This window comes from Lottia gigantea, assembly GCF_000327385.1.
Source record: "Lottia gigantea unplaced genomic scaffold LOTGIsca_8, whole genome shotgun sequence".
Taxonomy (NCBI): domain Eukaryota; kingdom Metazoa; phylum Mollusca; class Gastropoda; family Lottiidae; genus Lottia; species Lottia gigantea.
This window is the reverse complement of record NW_008710662.1, coordinates 1755453-1779908: the sequence shown is the minus strand read 5'-3', so window position 1 is coordinate 1779908 and position 24456 is coordinate 1755453. Positions and strand designations below refer to the sequence as shown.

The 24456-nt window shown below is 33.8% G+C and overlaps 1 protein-coding gene across 1 annotated transcript in view; it reads left to right on the top strand.

Annotated features, from left to right (window-relative positions):
* Positions 1-6622: 6622 nt before the first annotated feature.
* The window catches only part of LOTGIDRAFT_91538 (hypothetical protein), a gene marked incomplete at both ends in the record, with an annotated part of 52932 nt that continues 35098 nt past the window's right edge, over positions 6623-24456 (top strand). The window contains one exon of the mRNA XM_009066921.1: positions 6623-6839. Coding sequence (XP_009065169.1) covers positions 6623-6839 — 217 coding nt within the window. The remainder of the gene's footprint in view (positions 6840-24456) is intronic.

The window sequence follows — 24456 nt, the reverse complement described above, 5'->3', positions numbered from 1 at the left end:
CAAGCTAACTCAAGTTTATAACTCAAGTTTCATTACCATTTACCGATACAAGCTAGCTCAAGTTTCATTACCATTTACCTATACAAGCTAGCTCAAGTTTATAGCTCAAGTTTCATTACCATTTACCGATACAAGGTAGCTCAAGTTTCATTACCATTTACCTGTACAAGCTAACTCTAGTTTATAGCTCAAGTTCCGTTACCATTTACCGATACAAGCTAGCTGAAGTTTCATTAACATTACCTATACAAGCCAGCTCAAGTTTATAGCTCAGGTTTCATTACCATTAACCTGTACAAGCAAACTTGAGTTTCATTACCATTTACCGATACAAGCTAGCCCAAGTTTCATTACTATTTACCTATACAAGCTAGCCCAAGTTTCATTACTATATACCTATACAAGCTAGCTCAAGTTTCATTACTATTTACCTATACAAGCTAGCCCAAGTTGCATTGTCATTTACCTATACAAGCTAGCTCAAGTTTCATTAACATTTACTTGTACAAGCTAGCCCATGTTTATAGCTCAAGTTTCATTACCATTTACCTATACAAGCTAGCTCAAGTTTCATTAACATTTACTTGTACAAGCTAGCCCAAGTTTATAGCTCAAGTTTCATTTCCATTTACCTATACAAGCTAACTCAAGTTTATAGCTCAAGTTTCATTTCCATTTACCTATACAAGCTAACTCAAGTTTATAACTCAAGTTTCATTTCCATTTACCTATACAAGCTAACTCAAGTTTATAACTCAAGTTTCATTTCCATTTACCTATACAAGCTAACTCAAGTTTATAACTCAAGTTTCATTACCATTTACCTGTACAAGCTAGCCCAAGTTTCATTAACATTTACCTATACAAGCTAGCCCAAGTTGCATTGTCATTTACCTATACAAGCTAGCTCAAGTTTCATTAACATTTACCTGTACAAGCTAGCCCATGTTTATAGCTCAAGTTTCATTACCATTTACCTATACAAGCTAGCTCAAGTTTCATTAACATTTACTTGTACAAGCTAGCCCAAGTTTATAGCTCAAGTTTCATTTCCATTTACCTATACAAGCTAGCTCAAGTTTCATTACTATTTACCTATACAAGCTAGCCCAAGTTGCATTGTCATTTACCTATACAAGCTAGCTCAAGTTTCATTAACATTTACCTATACAAGCTAGCCCAAGTTGCATTGTCATTTACCTATACAAGCTAGCTCAAGTTTCATTACAATTTACCTGTACAAGCTAGCCCATGTTTATAGCTCAAGTTTCATTACCATTTACCTGTGCAAGCTAGCCCAAGTTTATAGCTCAAGTTTCATTTCCATTTACCTATACAAGCTAGCTCAAGTTTCATTAACATTTACCTGTACAAGCTAGCCCAAGTTTAATTACCATTTACCTATACAAGCTAGCTCAAGTTTCATTACCATTTACCTGTAGAAGCGAGCTCAAGTTTCATTACCATTTACCTATACAAACTAGCTCAAGTTTCCTTACCGTTTACTCGTACAAGCTAGCTCACGTTTCATAACTGTTTACCGATGGTCACAAATTTCTCATAGTTAGGCTACAAATTAAAGTATTTGAGCACCACCAGCACAAAACATCAAGGTTCAAATGGTACATCTGATGTTCTATTCATGTACTACAAAATTGGTATAATTTCAGTTTAAAAACATCGTCTAATGTTCACTATTATCCCTTTGTAGAGAGAGGTTAAAGTGCTTGCAGCATCTTGTTCTTTGAAAATTAAATTACTTCTAATGACTAACGCGTTAGATAATCTTTTATTTGAACTTAAAATACTAAATCATATAGCATTTCATGTTTTAATACCTTATCCACGGGCTATGTGCCTTGATTTGTAATTTGTTACGAGTATTATTAGAGGGAATATGTGCAATATGAACAAGAAAATCGATTTAATTTCAGTTTTTGATGCCAGAATATAATACGGATATCGTAAGCTTTATTTAATATAATTTTAATGAAATATTTTCAAGTAAAGAGTTTACCAGGCAATACAAATTGTACCCAAGAGCGATTAAAATCAAGGACGCAGATCTAACATTATTTTATCTTACATTTATTTTAAGTCTCCCCTTACAAAAGACTTTTATGACGACCTGCATCACTGACAAGAGAAATCCGGTTTAATACTCTAGTCTAATTAAAATTCGACCAAACTTTCGTTCCATATCGAGCCAATTAAATTTATTCCCTATCGAAAACTGGAGCAACGTAACGCGAACGAAATTGGAAAATTTGACTAATCACTGAAACTGAACATTGTGCCGAACGTTATTAAAACATGTTTTTTTATTGGCTGTTCTGAATTAGCCCAGTGTAATTCGATTGGTTAAATGCGAAGAAATCAGAAACGAGTTGTTAGACCTCAACTGTTGATCCACCTCCATTAACATGTTGCTTATTCTTGCATCTTTGCCTGTGACAGTAGACTTTGATTTTAGCTTAGACTTATGTATTGGTTTCATTATTTTTTATAAAGTAAATAAAAAGAACCCATACCTTGAGGGACAGGTAATTGAAACGGAATCAAGTCTTTTATCAAGTGAAAGTAACGATATAAGGATATGAATATATGTGAATGTTTAGGCATAATTAGTTTCTATAGACATGGATAGCTAAAGGGTTTTGTAATAAACTGCTTTCTCTGAAATCTTAAAAATTAAAAAAAAAACGGTATTAAGATTCAATTTAATGAAAAAAGCATTAATCCACTAAGACGCTCAAATTGTAATTTCAAAATGATTCAAATTCTTGATTAAAAGTTAAATTAAAATAAATGTATACCTTCTAATGTATCAGGATAAACAACGCAATACAGAATGCAATAAGTAAACCATTTTTGTGCCCTCCAACTTTCGAGATGTATTGGGTTGGGCCTCATACTGCAGTGGCTGAGACAGAAAATTGTGCAGTTTTGGAGATAAGCATGAAACTTTCACCATAAGATTTATTTTCAGATTTGACCTCTGATGACCCCCAGTCCGAATGGTCCACGCTTAACTTTTAAATTTATTAGTCCAGAAAAACTTTAAGGGTGTCATTTCCAACTAAATTTATGGCAATTCATTTTGTATTACATTTAAGATCGCAAGAACTCAGAGATTTTTGCAATTAGGGCAAGGTCAAAATAGTCCAAGAAGTGATTTTTTTTGCCTCTATTTTTAAAAATAGTAATAGTACTACCACTTTGACTCTCGAGGGCCATAAATTTATAGCTGCTTAACGACCGATTCTGTGCCCACGTACTATAATAGCGCTGTTAACTGTAAGCACACGAAAATGCATGCTAACCTAACGGCGCTTACACACATGAATAGAAGGCTCAAATTTCGACGGTGAGCGGTGAACAATATTACTGATTAGCTAAGCTAAAATAACTCCCAGTTTCTGAGACTAAAATATGATTGCTTAAAAGAAATGGCCTAACTGTCCCTTTAACAGACAAGGCGTTGGCGGAATACAAATATTGGATATGTGCTGGGATCAAATCGATTAATATGATAAAGAGCGCGTACCCATTCAACTGGACCACTGTTTTCATTTTTGTAAAACTAGTTTAACCATTTGCATTGAATAATAATAATATAATTCTGAACAGTAGTAACATTTTATGGTCATCTTGGAAAACCTGTTACAGATATTATCAATTGTAACAATCTTATATTAATTCTACCATGCGTATTAAACTATAACATGTTGAAGCTTGAATACACATTTTACATGTGTATTGACAGGTCTTTCCTTGACCCTCTAAAAGGTCACGTCATCGGAGCGAAAGGATCATCTTTTACTATTTGTGACGGATATAAACTATTTAAGTCAAAAACAAACATTAGCTCCACTGAAATAGGGATTGTTGGGTCAGTTAACTATGTGCACGTCAAACATGTTAATTTATTAGGTTACCGTTCCATTAATTTTGTTACGGATGGTTGATAAGGAATGTTAGTAAGCTAAAATGTCAAGTTAAAAAGAATTCATTTACTGAAAAGCAAAAGACACGTCATAATGCGGATATAGTATGTAATACATGTCTCGTTATTTCCAATACCTATGTATTCAAAACATCGGCGAAAGTCACCGTAAAATGGACTTGAAGGCAACTATAAGAAGCAGTTAAATGAGTTTTTTACCACAGGACATGCAACTGCCAGTGTCTGTTAAAGTGATACTACGTCTTAGAATGAACATAACATTTAAGTTAGCGAAATGGTCAATATGAGTATATATTCATCAGTGAACTTACCTGGTGTCATAAAGTTACAACAGAATCCCTGTAAAATCTGGAAAATTGTAAAATCCATAAAACTAAGTAATTATTGAAAAACGCTTAATCATAATATTAAGCGTTTTTCAATAGTTAATTGCATTCTTATTAATTTTTTGGGATTTATCGGATTATATAAGGATCTTGTTATGTTATTTATGACACCAGGTATATCTACTGATGAATATATGCTCTTAGTGGCCAAGTTTAACATTATTAAATTTTATGTTTATTCTAAGACGTAGTATCCCTTTAAGTTTATCAGCATTTTCTTTTGCCTATCCAGGGCCGTAACTTCATCAAGGCAAATGAGTCAACATTTGTTTAAAAATTCAAAATATAAATATGATACCCTCTAAATATATTGATTATTTTATATGTCTACGGTGAATGTTGTTACCGTTTGAAGTTTTCTGAAAGTGTTGCCGTTTGAAGTTTTCTGAAAGTGTTGCGATGCAAGACATAACTGACTATAAAGACAAAGGGTTTTGTCTCATAGAAAAAGTCCCTTGTTTCTGCTATCAGTATATATACCAAACCTCAAACCGCCAATAGCATCACTGTTTAGGCTTGTAAATTGTGTGGAAGTCAAACCCTCCCTTCCCATAAACCTAAATGTTACAAAGAATATTAGCCGTAAATATTATTACATTGAAATTGAGACATAACTTAACTCTACTACATGTATATTGTAAGTTGAGGTTTTTTAGTAGCCCAAAAGCCCTCTTCTGAAGATGGCAACCTCTCCTACAAGCTGTAAATGTCTGAAATCAATTGATTTTTTTAAAAACCTATCGTAGAAAGAAATTTTGAAACGTTAAGAAAACAAGACACTTTCTTCAAATACTAAATCTCTTAATTCCTTGACAGCTCAATAGTCAGCATCACAATTAAGGCGAGCTCTGAAACGAAACAAAAACATTACATTTATTGTTTTATTTAACTGTTCTTTACATCATTTGACAAGTAAAAATAATATTTCAACCAAATTGAAGTGCCAATCGATATTACTTGATATTTTCCGTTAATCAGTTTCCACACTGTATCACAATTAAAAAATTGAAGTTTGATTAAAAATGTCAATATTCCTTTTAAATTTATCGATATATGTAATTGTACGTTCAATTTGTGAGGTAACATGTGCTTTATATTACTTTCAGAAAGTTTTATATGGTTTTTGTCAATCATTGAACAAAGGCAGAAAAATGGCTCTAGAAATAAAGACATTTTTGGAAAATCAACACGCCTAGAGCATAGGGTTTTCATTCTTGGCATATGTAACTAAGGAACAACGGATCAATCTGAAAATCGAACTGTAAAGAGCTCGACTTTCAGCCTGCTTTAAAGATTAACTTGTTAATATTTAATTCATATTAAGATGAAAAAGAACCCAAAATAGACTATAGCATACCGTTTCTTTGACGCAATACATTAATATAACCTATTCATGTGTTACCTAAGGGCCTGTATAATGAAAACAATAATATCCACGACATTCATCGAAACGACTATTTGCTTCCAGGGTAACTTTAACATTGAACGTAGATATTTGTATTGGCATTGACAAAATTAAGTTGTTTACTTATATTACTCAAGTACATTTAAGTTCATACGAGTACCAACTTTTTCACTTCAACCCAATATGCTACTCTTGCTTGCTCAATTTAACCGAACCTTGTTGGACTTTTAATATTGAAACCTGTGAAGTGAATAATGTGAACGATCAAACAAATGGATGTGAAATTCACTTATTCAAGAAAACTATTCTGACGAATAACGTCAAGTATCTATTCATTTTAAATGTGAAAAGATGAAAGTCGGAAACCCAAAAGACTGATTTTACATGGAACATAAACTTCCTGATGCATGTGCCTTTCGTTTAGTGTTTTAAATTTCGCTTCAAGAAATCCATGTACCTTTCTTTGCCGAAGCAGTGTTATTGATTTTAATTGAAAAGGATTGGTACATGTATATAAGAACGTGACTCTTTAACAGCTACTGAAGTGAAAGATAGCATGTTTATTACGCATTTAATGCTAATGAGTTTTAAAAATCAAAACGTCTTCGTCAGTGTTTTTCCACTTAATGTCATGACTATAACTATAACTACTGTTGGCTGGTATAAAAGTTACTCGTGAACTTTCTAGTCGACGGACAGAATGATGATGATTGTCAGTCAATAAGTTAACTTCAACCGATAAACTTGCTTAACTAACACAAATGGATTATAAATAACTAAAGTGGATTAACAAACATGATTAACCATACAATGGATATACTGCTAAATGGATCTATTAAAAATGGATCTAATTTTAGTGATTTTGACGAAGTGTCATATCTTAATTCAATCTTAGGTGAAAAATACATAAGCAAACCGGCAGTGGTGTGCCTAACTTTGATATATGCTGTAATATTTGTGACTGGTGTTTTGGGAAATGTTTTTACTTGTATTGTGATTCTTAAAAACAAATCAATGCATACGACCACCAATTATTATTTACTCAGTTTAGCTGTATCTGATATAACTACATTACTTCTGGGTAAGTTTTAACTTTTTAAGCCAATTTTTAGTGTCCCATTCAGCGTCTTTAATAATGATAAAGTATACTTTCCGAAAGAAAGGGCCAATTACATCACGTCCCTAATAATATTAAGACTTCCAATATTTTATTTCAATATCTCATCATATGCCTCATTGATGTAATAATCATTTATCTGTCATTCACAGTTTTCTTCATACAGATAAATAAATAACCCTTCTTCTATCTCCCAAAGGAAAGTTTCATTGTCAATAACCATATTTCAAGCGACATTATGTGGTAATCAAACAAGTTAAAAAGAACATAACCTAACAAAGTTAATTCAAAAAAATAAGATGAGTTTTGTGACTTAATAGCAAGCCCTTGGAAAACTATTGCTTAAAAATCTTTGAAACACGTTCGCCAAAATAAAGTAGCTATCTTAGATCAATCCGGTTCTGATTATGCAGATTTAATAACTCCAGCAACAGATATACTTATTGAATTATTCAACTCTAGGAAGTCTCGATTGAAAAGCTCTGATCATCGAGTCTCATTTTAAGATATTTCTAAGTTTTGTAACGATCAAAGAAATTATAGAATGTATTGAAATTGAAATGATTTGCTGCAATTCTACACATGGCTGATGTAGACGAACATGGTTATGCTCAGATGCCCTGTGTCATGTATCAATTTTTGTAAGGACAACTTTGAGGCAACTATTTGCTTGTACTTGTCAAAGAAATTCAGATCCTTCATTCTGAAACTAATTGGATAAAAAATGATTGTCTTTTATCAGCTGCAATGTTTGACCGGGGCAGCCGTTGTTCAGTGGTCCAGGATTTAATCCCCGCATAGAATGTTTCAACCCCATCTTCTCTGTCAGTGATCTAGGTCGGCGGACGGAGGATAGGAAAGCAAGAGCTTTGATCTTTAATGATTTCTCGAAGCAAACGGCTAATGCCAAATTGTCCTCACTGCACACTGCATGGCGTTGTATCTATTGTAGAAAACTTGTCTCAAAAAAACTTTTGCTAATTAAAACCTAATGAAAAAAAAAAACAAAATCTGAAACTTATGTATCGTATGATCTTGTCATTCAATATTTATCGTCATATTTTTATTTTCTTTTCATCATAGTAAATGACCTTTCCTTGACTATTGGTGCAATGTATAAAACAGTCTCAATGAGAATATTTCTTTGTAGTTATATGCAGTCAGTCATCAGAAAGACATATTCATCTTTCCGAGTATATCTGGGATTGGCAGATCCGATTTAGATAAACAGGCTCAAAATCCCCACACTTTAGGAAGTGTGGAAAATTTCCATTTAACATAGCCTAGTTTTTCTGACTCTACACCAGCCGACTAGGCTGTAATAAAGGCAGATATTTCGGTCTTGCCTGGATGCACTTTATTAACATTATTAATTACATTTGTTGATGACTAACGCAATACAAAATGTATAATACTTCAAGTTAGGGTTAGTCCTTACAATATTTGAATTAATTTTGTTCATTTCAAAGGGTTATTTTCAAAATGAACCGAGTTTAAACAAATCAATCGGCTCATTCCAACTTACATCTGGCAGCGGCTCAAACTAAATGCTTAACCAGTTAAGAAAATAAAATGGGGAAATACGATTTTTCAAGACTTTTAGAAAGACATATTAAGCGTCATAACAAAGTTTCTAAAATAAAGTTTTATAGAATGATAATTGGTCATGTGGTTGTTTGGAAAGAATTTTCATCAACATTATCAACTAAAACTTCTATACATAGCAGTTCGCAAGAGATCGTGAGAATTGGAATTGGAAGACGATGCCAAACCCTTTATTTCAATTTTGAAGGATCAACATTTTGCGTTTACTTTCTCATTAATATTGTGAGGATTTTAATTTAATTTTTTAATCCCTCGCACTGTTTCTACATTATATAATAAATAGAAATATTAAGAAAAGTAGTAGGGACACCGGCTGAAATAGATCAGTTGTCTGAGGATCACGTTGCGTGTAACCTTGAGTAACAGCATGTTTCAGGTTCTGTTTTCATATTTTCTATATAACTGTATAAATTAATGTTTTTAGCTCTATTATTGTATAATATGAATATATCAGTATTGGCAATTGATATGCCACGACAGTTCAGTTTACGTGTAAGTTGAAACAGTTCGGCCATGTCAGCATTTAGATAATGAACACACAATTACAAACCTAACCTGCCTATGGCGCTAAGGAAAAATAAGACTTTCATTAAAATAAATGACGGACTTGCCTCTGTAAACGGCCCCTTGTGCATAATAATTCACGTGGTTTAATCAAAGGAATCACAAATGTACGTTAAAGATTAAGGATACTTTATGTTCGTAAGAAAAGGAAACAAACAACATTTCCATTTCCAAGATCAAATTTTTAACGTTAGCTGTTTTATTTCAGAACTGCACAATCGTAGACAAAAAGGTGTATAATGATATACTTCATATGGAAATTTAGCATCGTTAACGTTTCAACAGTTGTTACTTAACTTGGCATGCGCAAGCCACGTCGAGCCTTGTCATAGTCTGGTAGGACCATACGAGTTAGACTGTCAAAACGACAGAACATGACGTTTATCTCATTTGATGAAAATTAAAGTAACCTGACAATAATTGATCGTATTTCAAAGTCTAGACAGGATCTTAAGTGCTCACTTATTCCACATTTAAGGAAAGGTATTTTTGGTGCATCGTCTGTGCCTGGCCCTATTTCATACATAATACTTAAAGAGTTACGATATGAATTCTTAGCTATAATACAATCAAGAAGAAATTGCTTTGAAGTTTTTCAGGTAGCTCTTCAAGAAAAAAATGTAAGAAATTATTTAGTGATTTAGGTTAATGGTACTAACCATTAATGATGAAACCGATAATGTGATTGAACTTGAAAACTTCATTAACTTATAAAAACTATGCTCGACTAATGAAATAGACATTATTCCAGTAGATTTGGCCTTTTTTAAAATTAAAACATAGTTCCGTAGTTAAATCAAAGTTGTGAACTAATATGATATTTTTAGAGAGAGAGAGAGAGAGAGAGAGAGAGTGAGAGTTAAAACGTTTTGACCAATGAATCGGTAGTAGTAAACCATATAATAGTGTTCTGTTATTTCTAAATGTCGGTTAAGGATTATTTATATCTATTGCAAACTATCCATACTATACGTTCTGTCCTTACATGCCAAAAGGCGTTGTCCAGGCTGACAAAAAAAAATACAGTGTGATATGAGAAAAATTCCTCTCGTTTATAATTGTCTTTTTTGGAATTACATGTAGATTCTTTAAACAAAAAACGAAACCTCTGTCTTACGTTGAAACGTTATGTCTCTTGTTAGTGAAGAAGTGAGTAATATACGCCTGAATGTCGTTAACATCATTTATGTGTGCCTTATCGTGACCTTTTCATTAAATCCAATCATCCAAGCACAAATTGTCCTCACCTCAAATTCAATGGAAATCTACTTCTAAAAGCGAAATTAATAGTAGCAATTTATATACAAGATATAATATTCCTGCTAACGCCATACAATAGTATCATTGTTAAATCTAGATATTATCCTCACTGTTTGTTAATTATTAATATGCCTATAGATGAACAGTAGAACGCATTCAAATAAATTTATTGGATATAACAAAACAAAACATAGGTAAACGGTTTGAAGCAATATTGTAAGTACAACCGTGCTTTGAGACAATACTGCAACATCAATGTCTTGAGACAACATGGCAAGTACAGCCGCGCCTTGAGATAACATTGTAACAACTATGCTTTGAGACAATATGGCAAGTACAACCGCGCCTTGGGACAATATTGTAACAACTATGCCTTGAGACAATATTGCAAGTACAGCCGCGCCTTGAGACAATATTGTAATAACAATGCCTTGAGACAATATTACAAGTGCAGTCGCGCCTTGGGACAAATTGTAACAACTATGCCTTGAGACAATATTGTAACAACTATGCCTTGAGACAATATTGTAACAACTATGCCTTGAGACAATATTGCAAGTACAGCCGCGCCTTGAGATAATATTGTAATAACAATGCCTTGAGACAATATTGCAAGTGCAGTCGAGCCTTGGGACAAAATTGTAACAACTATGCCTTGAGACAATATGGCAAGTACAGCTGCGCCTTGAGACAATATTGTAATAACAATGCCTTGGGGCAATATGACATGTGCAGCCGCGTCTTGAGACAATATGGCAAGTGCAGTCGCGCCTCGGGACAATATTGTAACAACTATGCCTTGAGACAATATTGCAAGTACAGCCGCGCCTTGAGATAATATTGTAATAACAATGCCTTGAGACAATATTGCAAGTGCAGTCGCGCCTTGGGACAATATTGTAACAACTATGCCTTGAGAAAATATGGCAAGTACAGCTGCGCCTTGAGACAATATTGTAATAACAATGCCTTGGGGCAATATGACATGTACAGCCGCGCCTTGAGACAATATTGCAAGTGCAGTCGCGCCTTGGGACAAATTGTAACAACTATGCCTTGAGACAATATTGTAACACCTATGCCTTGGGACAATATTGTAACAACTATGCCTTGAGACAATATGGCAAGTACAGCTGCGCCTTGAGACAATATTGTAATAACAATGCCTTGGGGCAATATGACATGTACAGCCGCGCCTTGAGACAATATGACAAGTACAGTCGCGCCTTGGGACAATATTGTAACAACTATGCCTTGAGACAATATTGCAAGTACAGCCGTGCCTTGAGACAATATTGTAACAACTATGCCTTTCTGCAGAAAGTACAAATGGCAAGTTAAACCATGCCTTGTGGCAATATGGCACGTTAAACCATGTCTTGAGGCAATATGGCAAGTAACAAACTGTCTTGAGGCAATTTGAAAAAAAAAAACAAGCATACCTAGAAGCCATATAGCCATATAGCGATTACAATTATGCCTTTAGGCAATATGGCAGGAAGAACCATGCCTTAAGGCTATATGGCAAAAACCATGCTCTAAGGCAATATAGCAAGAACAACCGTGTCTTTGGGCAATATGGCAAGTAAAACCACGCCTTAAGGCAATGTGGCAGGAACAACCATGTCTTGAAGCAACATGTCAAGTTCAACCATGCCTTGATGCAATATGCAAGGAGCAACTTTGCCTTGAGACAATATGCAGGAAAACATTGTCTTGGGGCAATATGGCAAGTACAGCCATGCCTTGAGGCAATATGCAGGAAAACCTTGTTTTGGGGCAATATGGCAGGAACAACCATGTCTGAAGGCAATACATTTTCACAATGTCAAGCAAATACGAACTTCGTACTGATACCTTGATACTGAGATAATCAATATTCTTTTATCACAGAATGCGGCGATTGGACTGGACTGTATACCAGCGAATACATCCCTCGAAAGAAAGGCTGTCAACACTATGGCCTCTGATTTACATTACATTTACATTAATTCATTTACAAACTTGCATGACACAAAAAAGGTGACTGTTGCAGTCAATGTTACGAAGTTCGTAATAACTTGACATTGAGAAGATGAAGGTAATATGGCAAGAACAACCATGCCTACTGTTCCGTTAAAACTTTTGATAAAACAGACACAACCAGAACCACTAACTGTGAGAACGAAGATAGCACGCACTCGTGGTTTTATTTCGATTTCAAGCTGCTCCATAACGTCGGTTATTGAATCCGTTGAATGTAACCACTGTTCAGAATTTCATAAGTATCAAATAAAGTTATCTTGAAAACTCAGGTGGTATCAATTTATTTCTTGAGACCATCTTTCACGTTTTTCGACTCGTAAATTAAAGAAATTTAAATTTAACTCATAAACAACTGCATAATCAGAGGTAAACGGAAATCGAGAATTGACTGATAGGATAGGTAATAACGGTCTGATAACCCCCGCATGATGTACTGGAAGTTATGCCACTACTGGTGATAAATTTGTGAGGATTGGTAACAGATTTAGTAACATTCAGCCTGGGAATAATGTGAATTAACTCAGCTCATCTGTAGTGATAACATGAAACGGTTAAAAGGTTTTGATCTGATAGACTACGAGATTAGGCCGTAGGATATAACTCTTTATTGGCTGATATACATGATACCAGAAACATTGTGCTAATGTATTTTAAAATGACCTAAATATCATAATTATATTATTGGGATACATAGAGAAGCCCTCAGTTAATGTGGTGATTAATCCAGACGTCATGGCTCCGAACATCATTACAGAAATAGCCACACCACTGTTTGAGTAGAATTCAATTTGGAAGCAGAATTCGCATATATTAATATGTTACCTTTGTAAAAGAAAATCACGTTGCACAGTCATCATTTTTCTGATTCCATTGTTTCAAGGTGTGGAGTGCTATCCCTTCCATTCAAGTAAAAAATGTTCTAAATTTTAATTGATTCTTTCCTTCCCTAATCCAGATGATCTCGTATAAAATATTCAAAACGTTCTTTGCCATTACCAGATCACTTACATCGGCGAAAATACACTTCGTTATCTCTAAAGACAATTGGTCTAACCTTTAATAGGGTTGGGCAATCTAGCTAATATTTGTTTCAAAATGGCGGACAGGGAGAAGTTATTTGAACCTAAATACATATTCTGATGGAGCCAGATCCGATGATTACAAAAGAATAAGGCGTAAATTAGACAAGAATAACATCACACCTACCCCATTCTGGGGATATCAGCTGCATAAGAAGACTGTTATTAGATTTTCAAGTGGAAAGTTTGTTGAAAAGTATAATAGTTTTAATAGCCTTCGGGACTTTTCATAAAAAAAGATTTATTTTTAATTTTTATCAGACAGTAACACTCGTTAAAAAAAGGCTTGGCGGAATACTTAAACTAGACCAGTTTTGACTTGTGTAATCCCCACTAATGCAAGTTTAACGTGAGTAAAGTTAAGAAGAATATCGATGTAATCTAGATTAACGACTTGTTCTCGTCATACCTGTCCATATTTCGCATTATTTGCTCTTTATTGGTACTAATGTGGGAATCATTCAATGGAGCTTTATGGCTCATACTCCATAAAGATTCTTCACATTGATTTTTCACACTAAATATACCTGCAGATGGATTTTCGAATGCCGTTCAGTGTATTTTCTCAAGTACTAAAATATTTTCTTGGTTGTCCTGTGTTAGTTGGTGGGCATGTGGCTACTATCCGATAGATAATTGTTGTTCATACCTTACGATTACTGGTAATCTTAATTAAAAAAATATTCCAAATTAGTTCTGTCTATTGCAACTTTCAGGCCATTATCGATATTCTCACGTGCAACTATTCATAATATTGACAATAGCTGCACATGTGAATATTAATTAACACTTACAGCTGGTATTAATTCATTTGGCATTTCAATTTTATTTACTTCGGTACTAAAATCTTGGTTGTCCTGTGTAATGGTTGTGAATATGGCTGCTACTTATGATAGGTATAATCTATAAGTATCATTATGATCAATTAAATGATCCTGGAATTTGTAGGTCAGCCACAATTTTCATATACTTGCATAATACACAAAACTGTATAACATTAACATTTCATTTTTTCATTTAAGGGATTAACAAATGATGGTTTTGATGTATTTAAATAAGATAGCTTGCCAGACAATTGAATACCGGTATTCTTAAAATTCGAACAAAACATGCCAATGATGTTTCAAATTTCTTTATTTCTGGCAAATATTTACATGCTCGCGTGTAGATTTTGACAACAGCTGCACATGTGAATGTCAATAAGAATGGTAAAGTTGTGTTCATTTTTATGGAAATCGATTTAAATTTCGTTACTTGTTATGGGTAACTTCAATTGAGCACTCATCAAGAATAAAAGCAAAAAGACTATATTGTTTTAAGAGGTGATCATGAAGTCATCACACCTACTTAAGTTCAATTAACCCTGAAGTAATGACCTATGCATCATTTATACTTTTAGTTTAACAGTATGGAGTTCCTCAATATCTCCGAGGTTATAGGTTTCCGGTAGCGCCATGTTGGATGTACTGCTACGACTTCCTCAATTACTTAGATTAAGTAGTATATGATTTACTCTAGTTCATTTGACAAACTCGGTTCTGGCTTTCTTTCCATGATGTAGGTTAATCTAGACAGTTGTCCGATTTCAGATCCCAATCAATTCTAATTTAAACTGACGACATCGTTTGTCTTATTGAATGAGAAATGTTGTACTTAGTTGTCTTGACGACTCAGAACACCAGTAGAAGTAATGATGCATCTGTACTAGAAGTAATGATGCATCAGTACAAACTATATGTACAGGGGATCTCATGGCAGTATCCTTACAGACTGCCTAGTAAAGGGGCTTTCTACAAAAATATGTGTTTCGGAGACACTGACATCTGTGATTCCTGCAATTCCACTTAAACTTAGTGTTTAAGGGCCATATTTTGCGATTAGTGACGTCACCAAACACTTAGTTTTAGTGGAATGGAAAGAAGCACCGACGTCTAATTGAAAATTGAGATGGTGCAAATTGATGCTATCAGTGTTCCCACATACAATTTTTAGAAAACCTCTTTACAATCCCTTTAACACATCCGTTCGCTCTTTCATTTCATAATCCTAAGTTATGCGTTCATAAGAAATATATGATATGATGTACATGTATACCGTTTCTCATGACATTTTCCACTGATTAAAATACATCCGTTAGCTCTTACATTTCTTAAGTGGGGCGTTAATAGGAAATGTTTCTGTCGGATTGTCATTCAAAACAATACATTTGACATTGGTTAAACGACATATTCGTCGAATGACATTGGTCGAAACAACCCAACAGTCGACCGCTGTTTGGGTTGATGTACTGCCGGATGCCATTATATTCTTCTGACCAAAGTTCTTAAATGCGACACATCTTTTGTGATTGACCCAAGTATAGCGTGTTCCATATAAACAGTTTACAACTACTTTCATTCAGGAGATTTTTTGAGGCTAAATTTCAATTAAAATACCTTTCAGTGAGCCTTTTAATTGCATTTCCTACGTTCAATTAGTGTCTAATGGTGTTTTAAACTAATTAAAGTGAAGACAATATACCTTTGCATCAGTAGAAAATTACTTGCTGTTAGGTTAGATTTTTGCATTTTGAATGAAATTATATTGAAGCATACTGGTTCACACATTCAACGTGTTTGTGCGTTAAAATCTGTTAGAGGTATAGAAAACTCAACATTATCACATAAATCGCGCCCTCAAAAAATACCTAAATATCTCACAAGATCTAACAAGCGGTCGCCAAAAAGGTAACATATTTCTGTGAGGATTACAAGTATTATATAATGCCTATTAAGTTTGTTATATTCTGAAAAGAGGAACCCATTCGTTTGTCAGAAGCTTGCTGCTCCATAATTTTATTGGTAGGAGTTCGATGTCGGCAGTGGTCCAGATATGGTGTTGTCCGATTATTATAACAGATTTGATCTTGTATGTCGGAGTGGTTGACATTGAGAGAGCGTTTAGTTGTTCGTACTAGACAATAAGTCGAAGAAGGCTGGTATCCGTAGCTAAGTTAGGCAATTGAAAAAAATCCGTGACCGGAATTATCGGCTTTTGAAAGTTAAATTGACGACTCGTCTTTTCTTGAGACTCGGCCATTTATAGAAAAGACAAATAGTTTTTGTTCGAGATTGATTTGAAGAGATTAAACGTGCAGTTCTTCTGAAAACTAGTTACATATATTCAAGACCCAAATCAACCCCCGAAATTGATGAACCGTGGCCTTTGAATCACTATCGAATTCCAAATTGATGTCAAATGACAGCACAATAACCTGTAAATCACGTTCCCTAGGCATTAAGATAACTGTCGAATTATACTAATGTGTTGTACATCGTTATGTATATGTGAAACCAATATTATTCTGACAATTAGTTAAAATGTCGATGTGACATATCGGACATATATATTGAAATTACATTTTTAGTGATTTTAACCTAGAACTAATTATTTACATTGATATTTTTCACATTAATATCAAAGTTATCGTTTCATCACAGATGGTACAGGTAGGGTGTTTTTTGTTTAAAGATAATATCAAGGTAAAATTAAAATTGTAATTTGATTTACTACAGGTATGTATTAAATGTATGTGGGTACCAAATTTACTATAGACATGATATACATGGTTATACATCTAATATGGTACCAAATTTACTATAGATATGTATAAAAATGTACATGATTATACATCTAAATTGGTACCAGATTTACAATTTTCAAGCTTCTTCATTTATTTCACATCTGAATAACAGTTGGTATGTTCATTCATCTAAGTCTACACCTGAAAAGCATCTTGTAAAATGATGTAGTAAGTGGTAATGAGTGCAAAGTCTAAATGTAGTCTTTAATGTTTTTTCTGATCTTTCTGATATTGCACGCTTTATACCTTAAACCTTATATACTTCTCAGGTACTGTTATATGTGTCAAAGTTATATACAAAATAACAACGAGCTATCTTTTAGCTGTTTGAAAAACCACTTCGTAAAAACTAGACCGACCGATCTGCCTCTATTCCAGCCTCTGGTAGGTATTTTGAAAGTTGTCGGCTGGTGTGGAGACATGTTTCGTACTATGTCAAACCCTGCCGATAAAATACTAATGAAGTTCACATGAAATTACTTAATGTAGTTGTAATTATGAACTTTTGGCTTGTTATAATGAATTATTAATGTAATTTTAGAAATAATTAGGCTATATCAAATGATTATTTTCTAATTCTACAGTTGCATAATTTGCTGACGCGTCTGTTCATGTTCAGTACTTTATGGCTACTTACAGTAGGCTGGCGATATCATTGCTTCTTTTACATGCTTCTTATTTACAGCACAGATATACAAGTTTGACTTAAAACATTTTGTTGAAGTAGGATTCAGTTACAATTGATAATTACATAGGCTACCTGTGATTCCAATCGAAGGCAGTTCGACCACGACTACGTTTTGCATTCATGTCACTGCTTATGTTTTGTTTCGAGAGGCTGATCCACACTAGGCCCTTGTGTCGTTTCGAATATGTATGCAGTGTTTGAAGTGCACAGAAAATGGCTCAACGAATTTTCTTTACTAAATATTCAATCTAAACTTTCATACTTAAGACTTAGAAAAAATAGAAACTACAATCAAGTCTTTGATTTCTATGTCTGGTACATGGAAATATTTTTTCCACGTTGTTCAATTAAAATACACGATTGAACAAATTACTATGTAAAATACACTTACAAGTCTGAGAAAGTCCCCAACCAGGTGTTGAATTCTCAATTGCCAGTTGATTATTGGTATAGATGTAATTCGAACAAACTTGCAAAAAGGAATTCAAGACTGATCTTTTGCAGACACAAATGGAACTTGATAACAACTTTATATTACAGATAAAATGAGATCATCTGATTCTAGTAGCCAAATTGGACGTTATTATTGGCAATGGATGTAAGTCTGTCGAATGTAAAATATTAGTCTAAATCTGATTATTTTGAATGAAATCAAGGTGACGCTATGGTAACTAAAGTTAACTTTACCACGCAAAGTTACTCCCACTCTAAACTCCACGTTAAATTTAAAATGACGACTCGTATTTTTTTAGACTCTGTCCTATATTGACATTACATAGAAAAGGAAAGTGGGGTATTTTTGAAAGGATTGTGTGATTTCCGTGCAGTTTATTTACATAATATTACATTATTTACAAATACATTTCAATTTACATATATATTCAAGAATAACCTTCATCTCGACGGCCGTTTTTATTAATGAATTTGAATCTCAAATTAAACTTCAAATGTTGATTTTCAATGACCAAAGGCTGCAATAAGTTTTCCAGCAGAAAAAGTATTCTGTACTCTTCAACCGCCCGGGGTCTATATTGTTTTCAGTCGAAAACGAAACCGGGCTCAATATTAAAATTAGCATTAGTTATCACTAAGGGGATTGATTGATCAAAATGTGAGCAACTGATGGCTACTTTGACTAAACCCAGCGCTACATCAGATTCTCCCCGGTACCTTCTACATATCGTCGAAAATCCAGTTGCTCTAAACTTCTACCACTCGCAATGTCAATCCGAACCCGGTTTTTTGGAGAAAAAGGACGATTTTAGAATCCAGTATTTCAGTTGGTATGAATATATAGATATTTTCGCCATTTGTGAGCCAAAATCTCATAACCTGGTGATTAGGACGATTGTTATTTTTAGGCTTATTGATTTTTGATGCCAGGGTAAAACTTCTGTCACTAGATAGCTTGAACTGTCAGTCAATAAGTTTTAAAATACACCAATTTAAATATCCTTTTGAACTACTTCCAGTCAAGTTATTTTGTAAATGAAAGTCAGACATATCCGTTCATCTTATTCTAATGCCAAGAACTTCTGAAAATCATTCCAAGAACACTAGATGGTATGGAAATATGTACATATTTTAATCTTTTGAGCATGGTTTGTGCTGCACAAAATAAGATTATATTGTAATGCACAAGAACAGTTGTTTAAGTCAAAGTACTACCATCTTTACAATGGTCGAGGTATTACGAACTTTGTCTAATACCTGGACTACAATAGCCACTGATTTTCGGCGATTAATTTAATTGTACTGCAGTGAATACAGCCGAACAAAACCATGTAAGAAAGACTAATCATTATGGCTACACCTTATTCCGAGGGCTCTGATTGGCTGTATTCACTAGCTTACAATCTAATGAAATCAATGCAACTTCCATGATACAAGAACAGCGGCTATTGTAGTAAAGGTATAAGACGAAGTTCGTTATATCTTGACCATTGTAATGATGGCGTTCTTCTGAACTAACATTTCAACGTTCTGTAAATCGTTAAAATAGATATAGATTGTGTCCGAGAATTGACCACTTCATTTCCGCTTGACCCATAATCTAACGGTTTGTGCCTTTATCACTGGTCCATTGCGCTGAAACACTGGTATAATATTGGCAATAGTCGTGATAATGGTACTCAGAACTGTTTTATTGATCATTTTATGGAGAATTAAATATCTTTTATGGTATTTCAGATGACATCGGTGGGAACTAAAGCGTTTAAGAGGTTAACATAGTTTGGTTTTTCTCTTCACTTTTCTTCACTTTAGCTTACTGGCTTTGGTTACAGAATATTAAATACGGGCATGAAAGGAGAAGAGCAAGACTTAAAAACAATTTTTCCCTTTGCATACAACATAATTTTGCAAACAGTATATCGTTTTTTTATAAGGGTTAATACAAAGAGTTTTCAAAGTCCAATTTTCAAACTTTTTCACCACTGTACACTGTCGGTGTCATCTAAAATATATTCCAAAGTTGCTTTTTTTGAAAGACCCATTTGAATATTGAACTTGTTCTGGTCTTTTCATTCTTCAAATACCTAAGTATTTTTTTAAGCCAGTGGCTAGCTTGTATTAGCAAATATCATTTGCAGTGAATTAATGGTGTTTCTTTATTGCAACGTCAAGTTGCCATCGAATAGGTTAGTTTCTTGTACACTGTGTCTGGACTTTCTAATATCAGTTCTTGACCACCACCTTTGAACAACTTAATGTAATAATTATGTATTGGTTAATTCGTATTATAAAACGTCAGACACAACAATCACTGAAATAATAATACGATTCCACATAATTAGCCTGCTAACTGTAATTTTGTTTCTTGCTTTATTCAGTTAATGAGACATAGTGTGATTGTTGTTAAAACTCGGTTGGTAATTGGACGAAATGCTGAATTCTTCTATTACTCTAATGATGTCGCTGTCGTTTACATCTTGGATGGTATCTTAACTTTAAGACGGGGATAAATAGGTGACCTACATATCAAGGACTATCACCAACCAATTCTGGTATATACCACAATAATCAGACATATAAGTTTTTCAAATCCCGCGTAAGGAATGCCTGCTTGAAAGACCCTATCGAAGTATAGCACTTGGTATGCAAGAAACTTTAGCAAAATGAGGAAAGTATCGATTGAAAAAGGCATAAAGTTCATTCTATTGTCTTTTGAAATTCGTTAATTTTGAATATCAATTTTAAAACAGTGCTGTTATTTGCCACTGGTATCCTGTTAAAAACAAATTGTGATAATGTATACTCATGTTAATATATTTACTCTCGCTAAGTCATTCTAAAACAATCGGTACTATTTTGAGGCTGGCATTAGAATTTTCATGAAATTACTCAGTAAAATTAAATTCAACGACGAACTTGCGAAGACAATAAAATTTAGGTATACCATGCGATAACAAAACTGTATTTAACTGAGCAATTTATGTGGAGGTATTGATATCATTGTAACGGTCTGTTTTCGTCTTTAATCCAGAAGATTAGATCGATTGGTGTTTGTATTGATTTTTGATGGCGGAATAGAAGCTCTGTCACTTGATAAGCCGGAGCTGTCAGTTAAAAACTTTTAAAAATACACCAATTTAGATAACTAGACATTTCACTTCAACGGTTAATACAATTACCAATTATAGAATTCTCCTATAGCTTAGTGAATATTGATGACAACGACAGTAGAAATAAACAACAAAGAAACTGAGAATGGAATGTACTTAATGTATAATTAAGGGATGTGAGGGAGTTGAATTGTGTAGTCCACGTCAGAATATCCATTTAAAGATATACAACCTGAGTAAAATGTAAAAGGTTATTTCATAATAATTCAACCCTGAAACATAACAAAAGTAATATGAGCACTTCTCATAATGAGCCAATTAAAAAAATGAAAAGATTACATGAACTCGCCAATAGAAACGAAAAGATACATATACGTTTCTGATACAAGTTTCTGATTCTGAACTCATTGAATGATGATTGATACATCAAAAACAGAAAGAATTCGGTGCACTTTATTGAACTTGTACCGAGTACTTGACATTTTGGACTCCAAGACATGTTCTTAATTTGTAAGAATCTGGTCTTAAAGTCAAGGAGTTCGAAATTCGAACGTAATTTGATTAACTACTTGTTTGTCAACTTCTTACAACATAAAAAGGTAAAGGAATTAGGTGTTTCAGATGAACTTATAGCACAAAAAAATGTCATTTTACTTGTGATATGTACACTCTTCCTATATCATTATTGAATACCGCCTTTTTACAATAAGTATCGCGTCCAAAATGGAGTAACTTCATTTTAAATAACTTATGATCTTACTTACTGAAATGAATATATTACAAACTTATTTCACGTCTGGTACTACCCTAAAATCCCTGATAGGTGCAACTGGCAGACCACCCTCCGAAATCCCCACTGATCCTAAAGGTGTGGTTTACTCTATTCCACGCAACTGTGGTGCCATCTACATTGGAGAAACCTCGCGCCCCATTTCAGTCCGCACCAAAAGCACCTTTCATCCACCAAGAAACAAGATGCCATCTCAGCCCTGTCTGAACCTTTCATCAAGTGCCCATCCCACCACATCCTCTGGGAAGATAAATCCATCCTTGCCAAGAACCTACCCGAAAACAAGCAAATAAGAATCCGTGAAGCCCTTGAAATCCACCGCCGTTTCCCTGAAACACCGGACTTTACATCTCCAAAATTTGGCTACACTAATCCCATTGTTAATTACCTTGGTAATCTTTCCCCTCTTTCGTCTTTCTTTCTTTATCCCTCTGTTGTAATAGTATTGGCTTCTACCTCTTGTCCTTGCCCACTTTATTGTCTGTACTGGTCTCATTGTATTACCGTTTTTCTTCTGTACATGGCTTCCTTCTTGTTATATATCCTCATGTTTACCCCTACTACACTGTAAAAAAAATTTCCTTCGATTAACAGAAAAAATTCCGGCAGCTGATTTACCAGAATTTAAATTTTGACTTCAGTTATATAACAGAATTTCTTGTAAAATATCTGCTTTAAATAACAGAAATATTTTACGACAAAATCTGTTAAATTACAGAATGACTAATAATATTTCCTGTAATTAACAGAAAATAGGAAGGATATTCTGGTAAATCTGCTGCCGGAATTTTTCTAATATTTCCTGTAATTTAACAGAAAATAGGAAGAATATTCTGGTAAATCTGCTGCCGGAATTTTTCCTTCCAGTTCTGTAAAAAAACAGAATTTTAAAAATGATATTCTGGTAATAAATCTGTTGCCAGAAATCATTTCCATTTTTCTGTAAAATAACAAAACATTTTAACTTTATTTGTTTATTGATATTATTTGTGCATTGTAAAATAATCAGAGAAAATGATGTTAACTACATCTTTAATTGTACATACAACTGAAAATGTGGGCGTATGAAAACAATCTCTTGCATAAAAACAAATGATGAACTTGAAATACATACTCGTCTCTAATGACATCTTTAACATTCTGATAACTAATGACATCTCTTAATGATATTCTCATAAGTAATGACATCTTCATAACGTTCTAACTAATGACATCTTCATAACGTTCTAACTAATGACAACGTTCTGATTTAACTAATGTCTTTTTTATATTTATGTTGACACTCTTTTCTCCACATTGCCCATATTTTATTAATATTTACAGAACTTCAAGGACCTGTGATCCAGTAATGCTACTACTTCTGGACATAGTACTTTTTTTAAGTGTTCCACATGGTTATAAGACTCCATCATCCAGCACAATACAGTTTATGATGCAACTCTAATCATTATTATAAGGCCTAATTGTTTTTGATGTGCACAGTTAACTGTTGCTCGTTCGAAAGTCAGGTCAAGTCTCATAATGCTCTGTAACTTTTAGCTGGTAAATGATGGCAGAAACTCTAAAGAAAGGGAAAAGGTGACATACCTGAAAAGATAAATTTAAATTGAGAAAATATTTGTTGTGCTAACGTACTGTAGTAGTGTAGTAATAGTAGGGCACTGGATCTTTTAGTTCGAGAAATCCAGTGTCCAATTCGCCCTCATTTATGAATTTTGTAATGCTTCGCCCACGTAGTGGGTCCTAACATTGAGTGTAAACGGTTAAGGTTTATTGACAAGATTAATGACAGAATTCTCATTCCTTGTATTATTGTACTCTGTACTCATAACCGTAAAAGGCTGAAAGTACAAAAAAAGCAAGGATGTACAAAAACAGAAAAAGAAATAATAAATTAAAAATAATAAAATAGTAAAGGCATAAGAAAGTGGATGGAATTTAAGAGCATGATGCAATGACACACTTATGTATAGCAGATATGGGTGGCGTACAAAATAATTTCTTAAAAGCAGGTTGCACAGTTTGACATTCCAGGCATCGATAAGACATTGCAAATGTTATTAATAGTAGGTACAAACATTTAATATAGTGTCACATGTACAAAGTTGGTGGGAAAACTGACTTGAGGGATCTATGCATAATTTGGCGCCATTTTGTGGGGTTTGTTTACATTTTGGTAAAAGTTTTCAGACAGCAGAGCATGAAAAAACAAAAAATTGCAATAGACATTATGGATCCTGTGATATTTCATATCGTCGGAGGCTTTCTTATGTAATCGGGTATAAACTTACATTGTGGTTGACTAAACTTAAGAATTAGAGAAATGAATTTGAGGACTTCATTGCCATGATGAAAATTAATAATTTTCTACTCTCTAGACAGAAG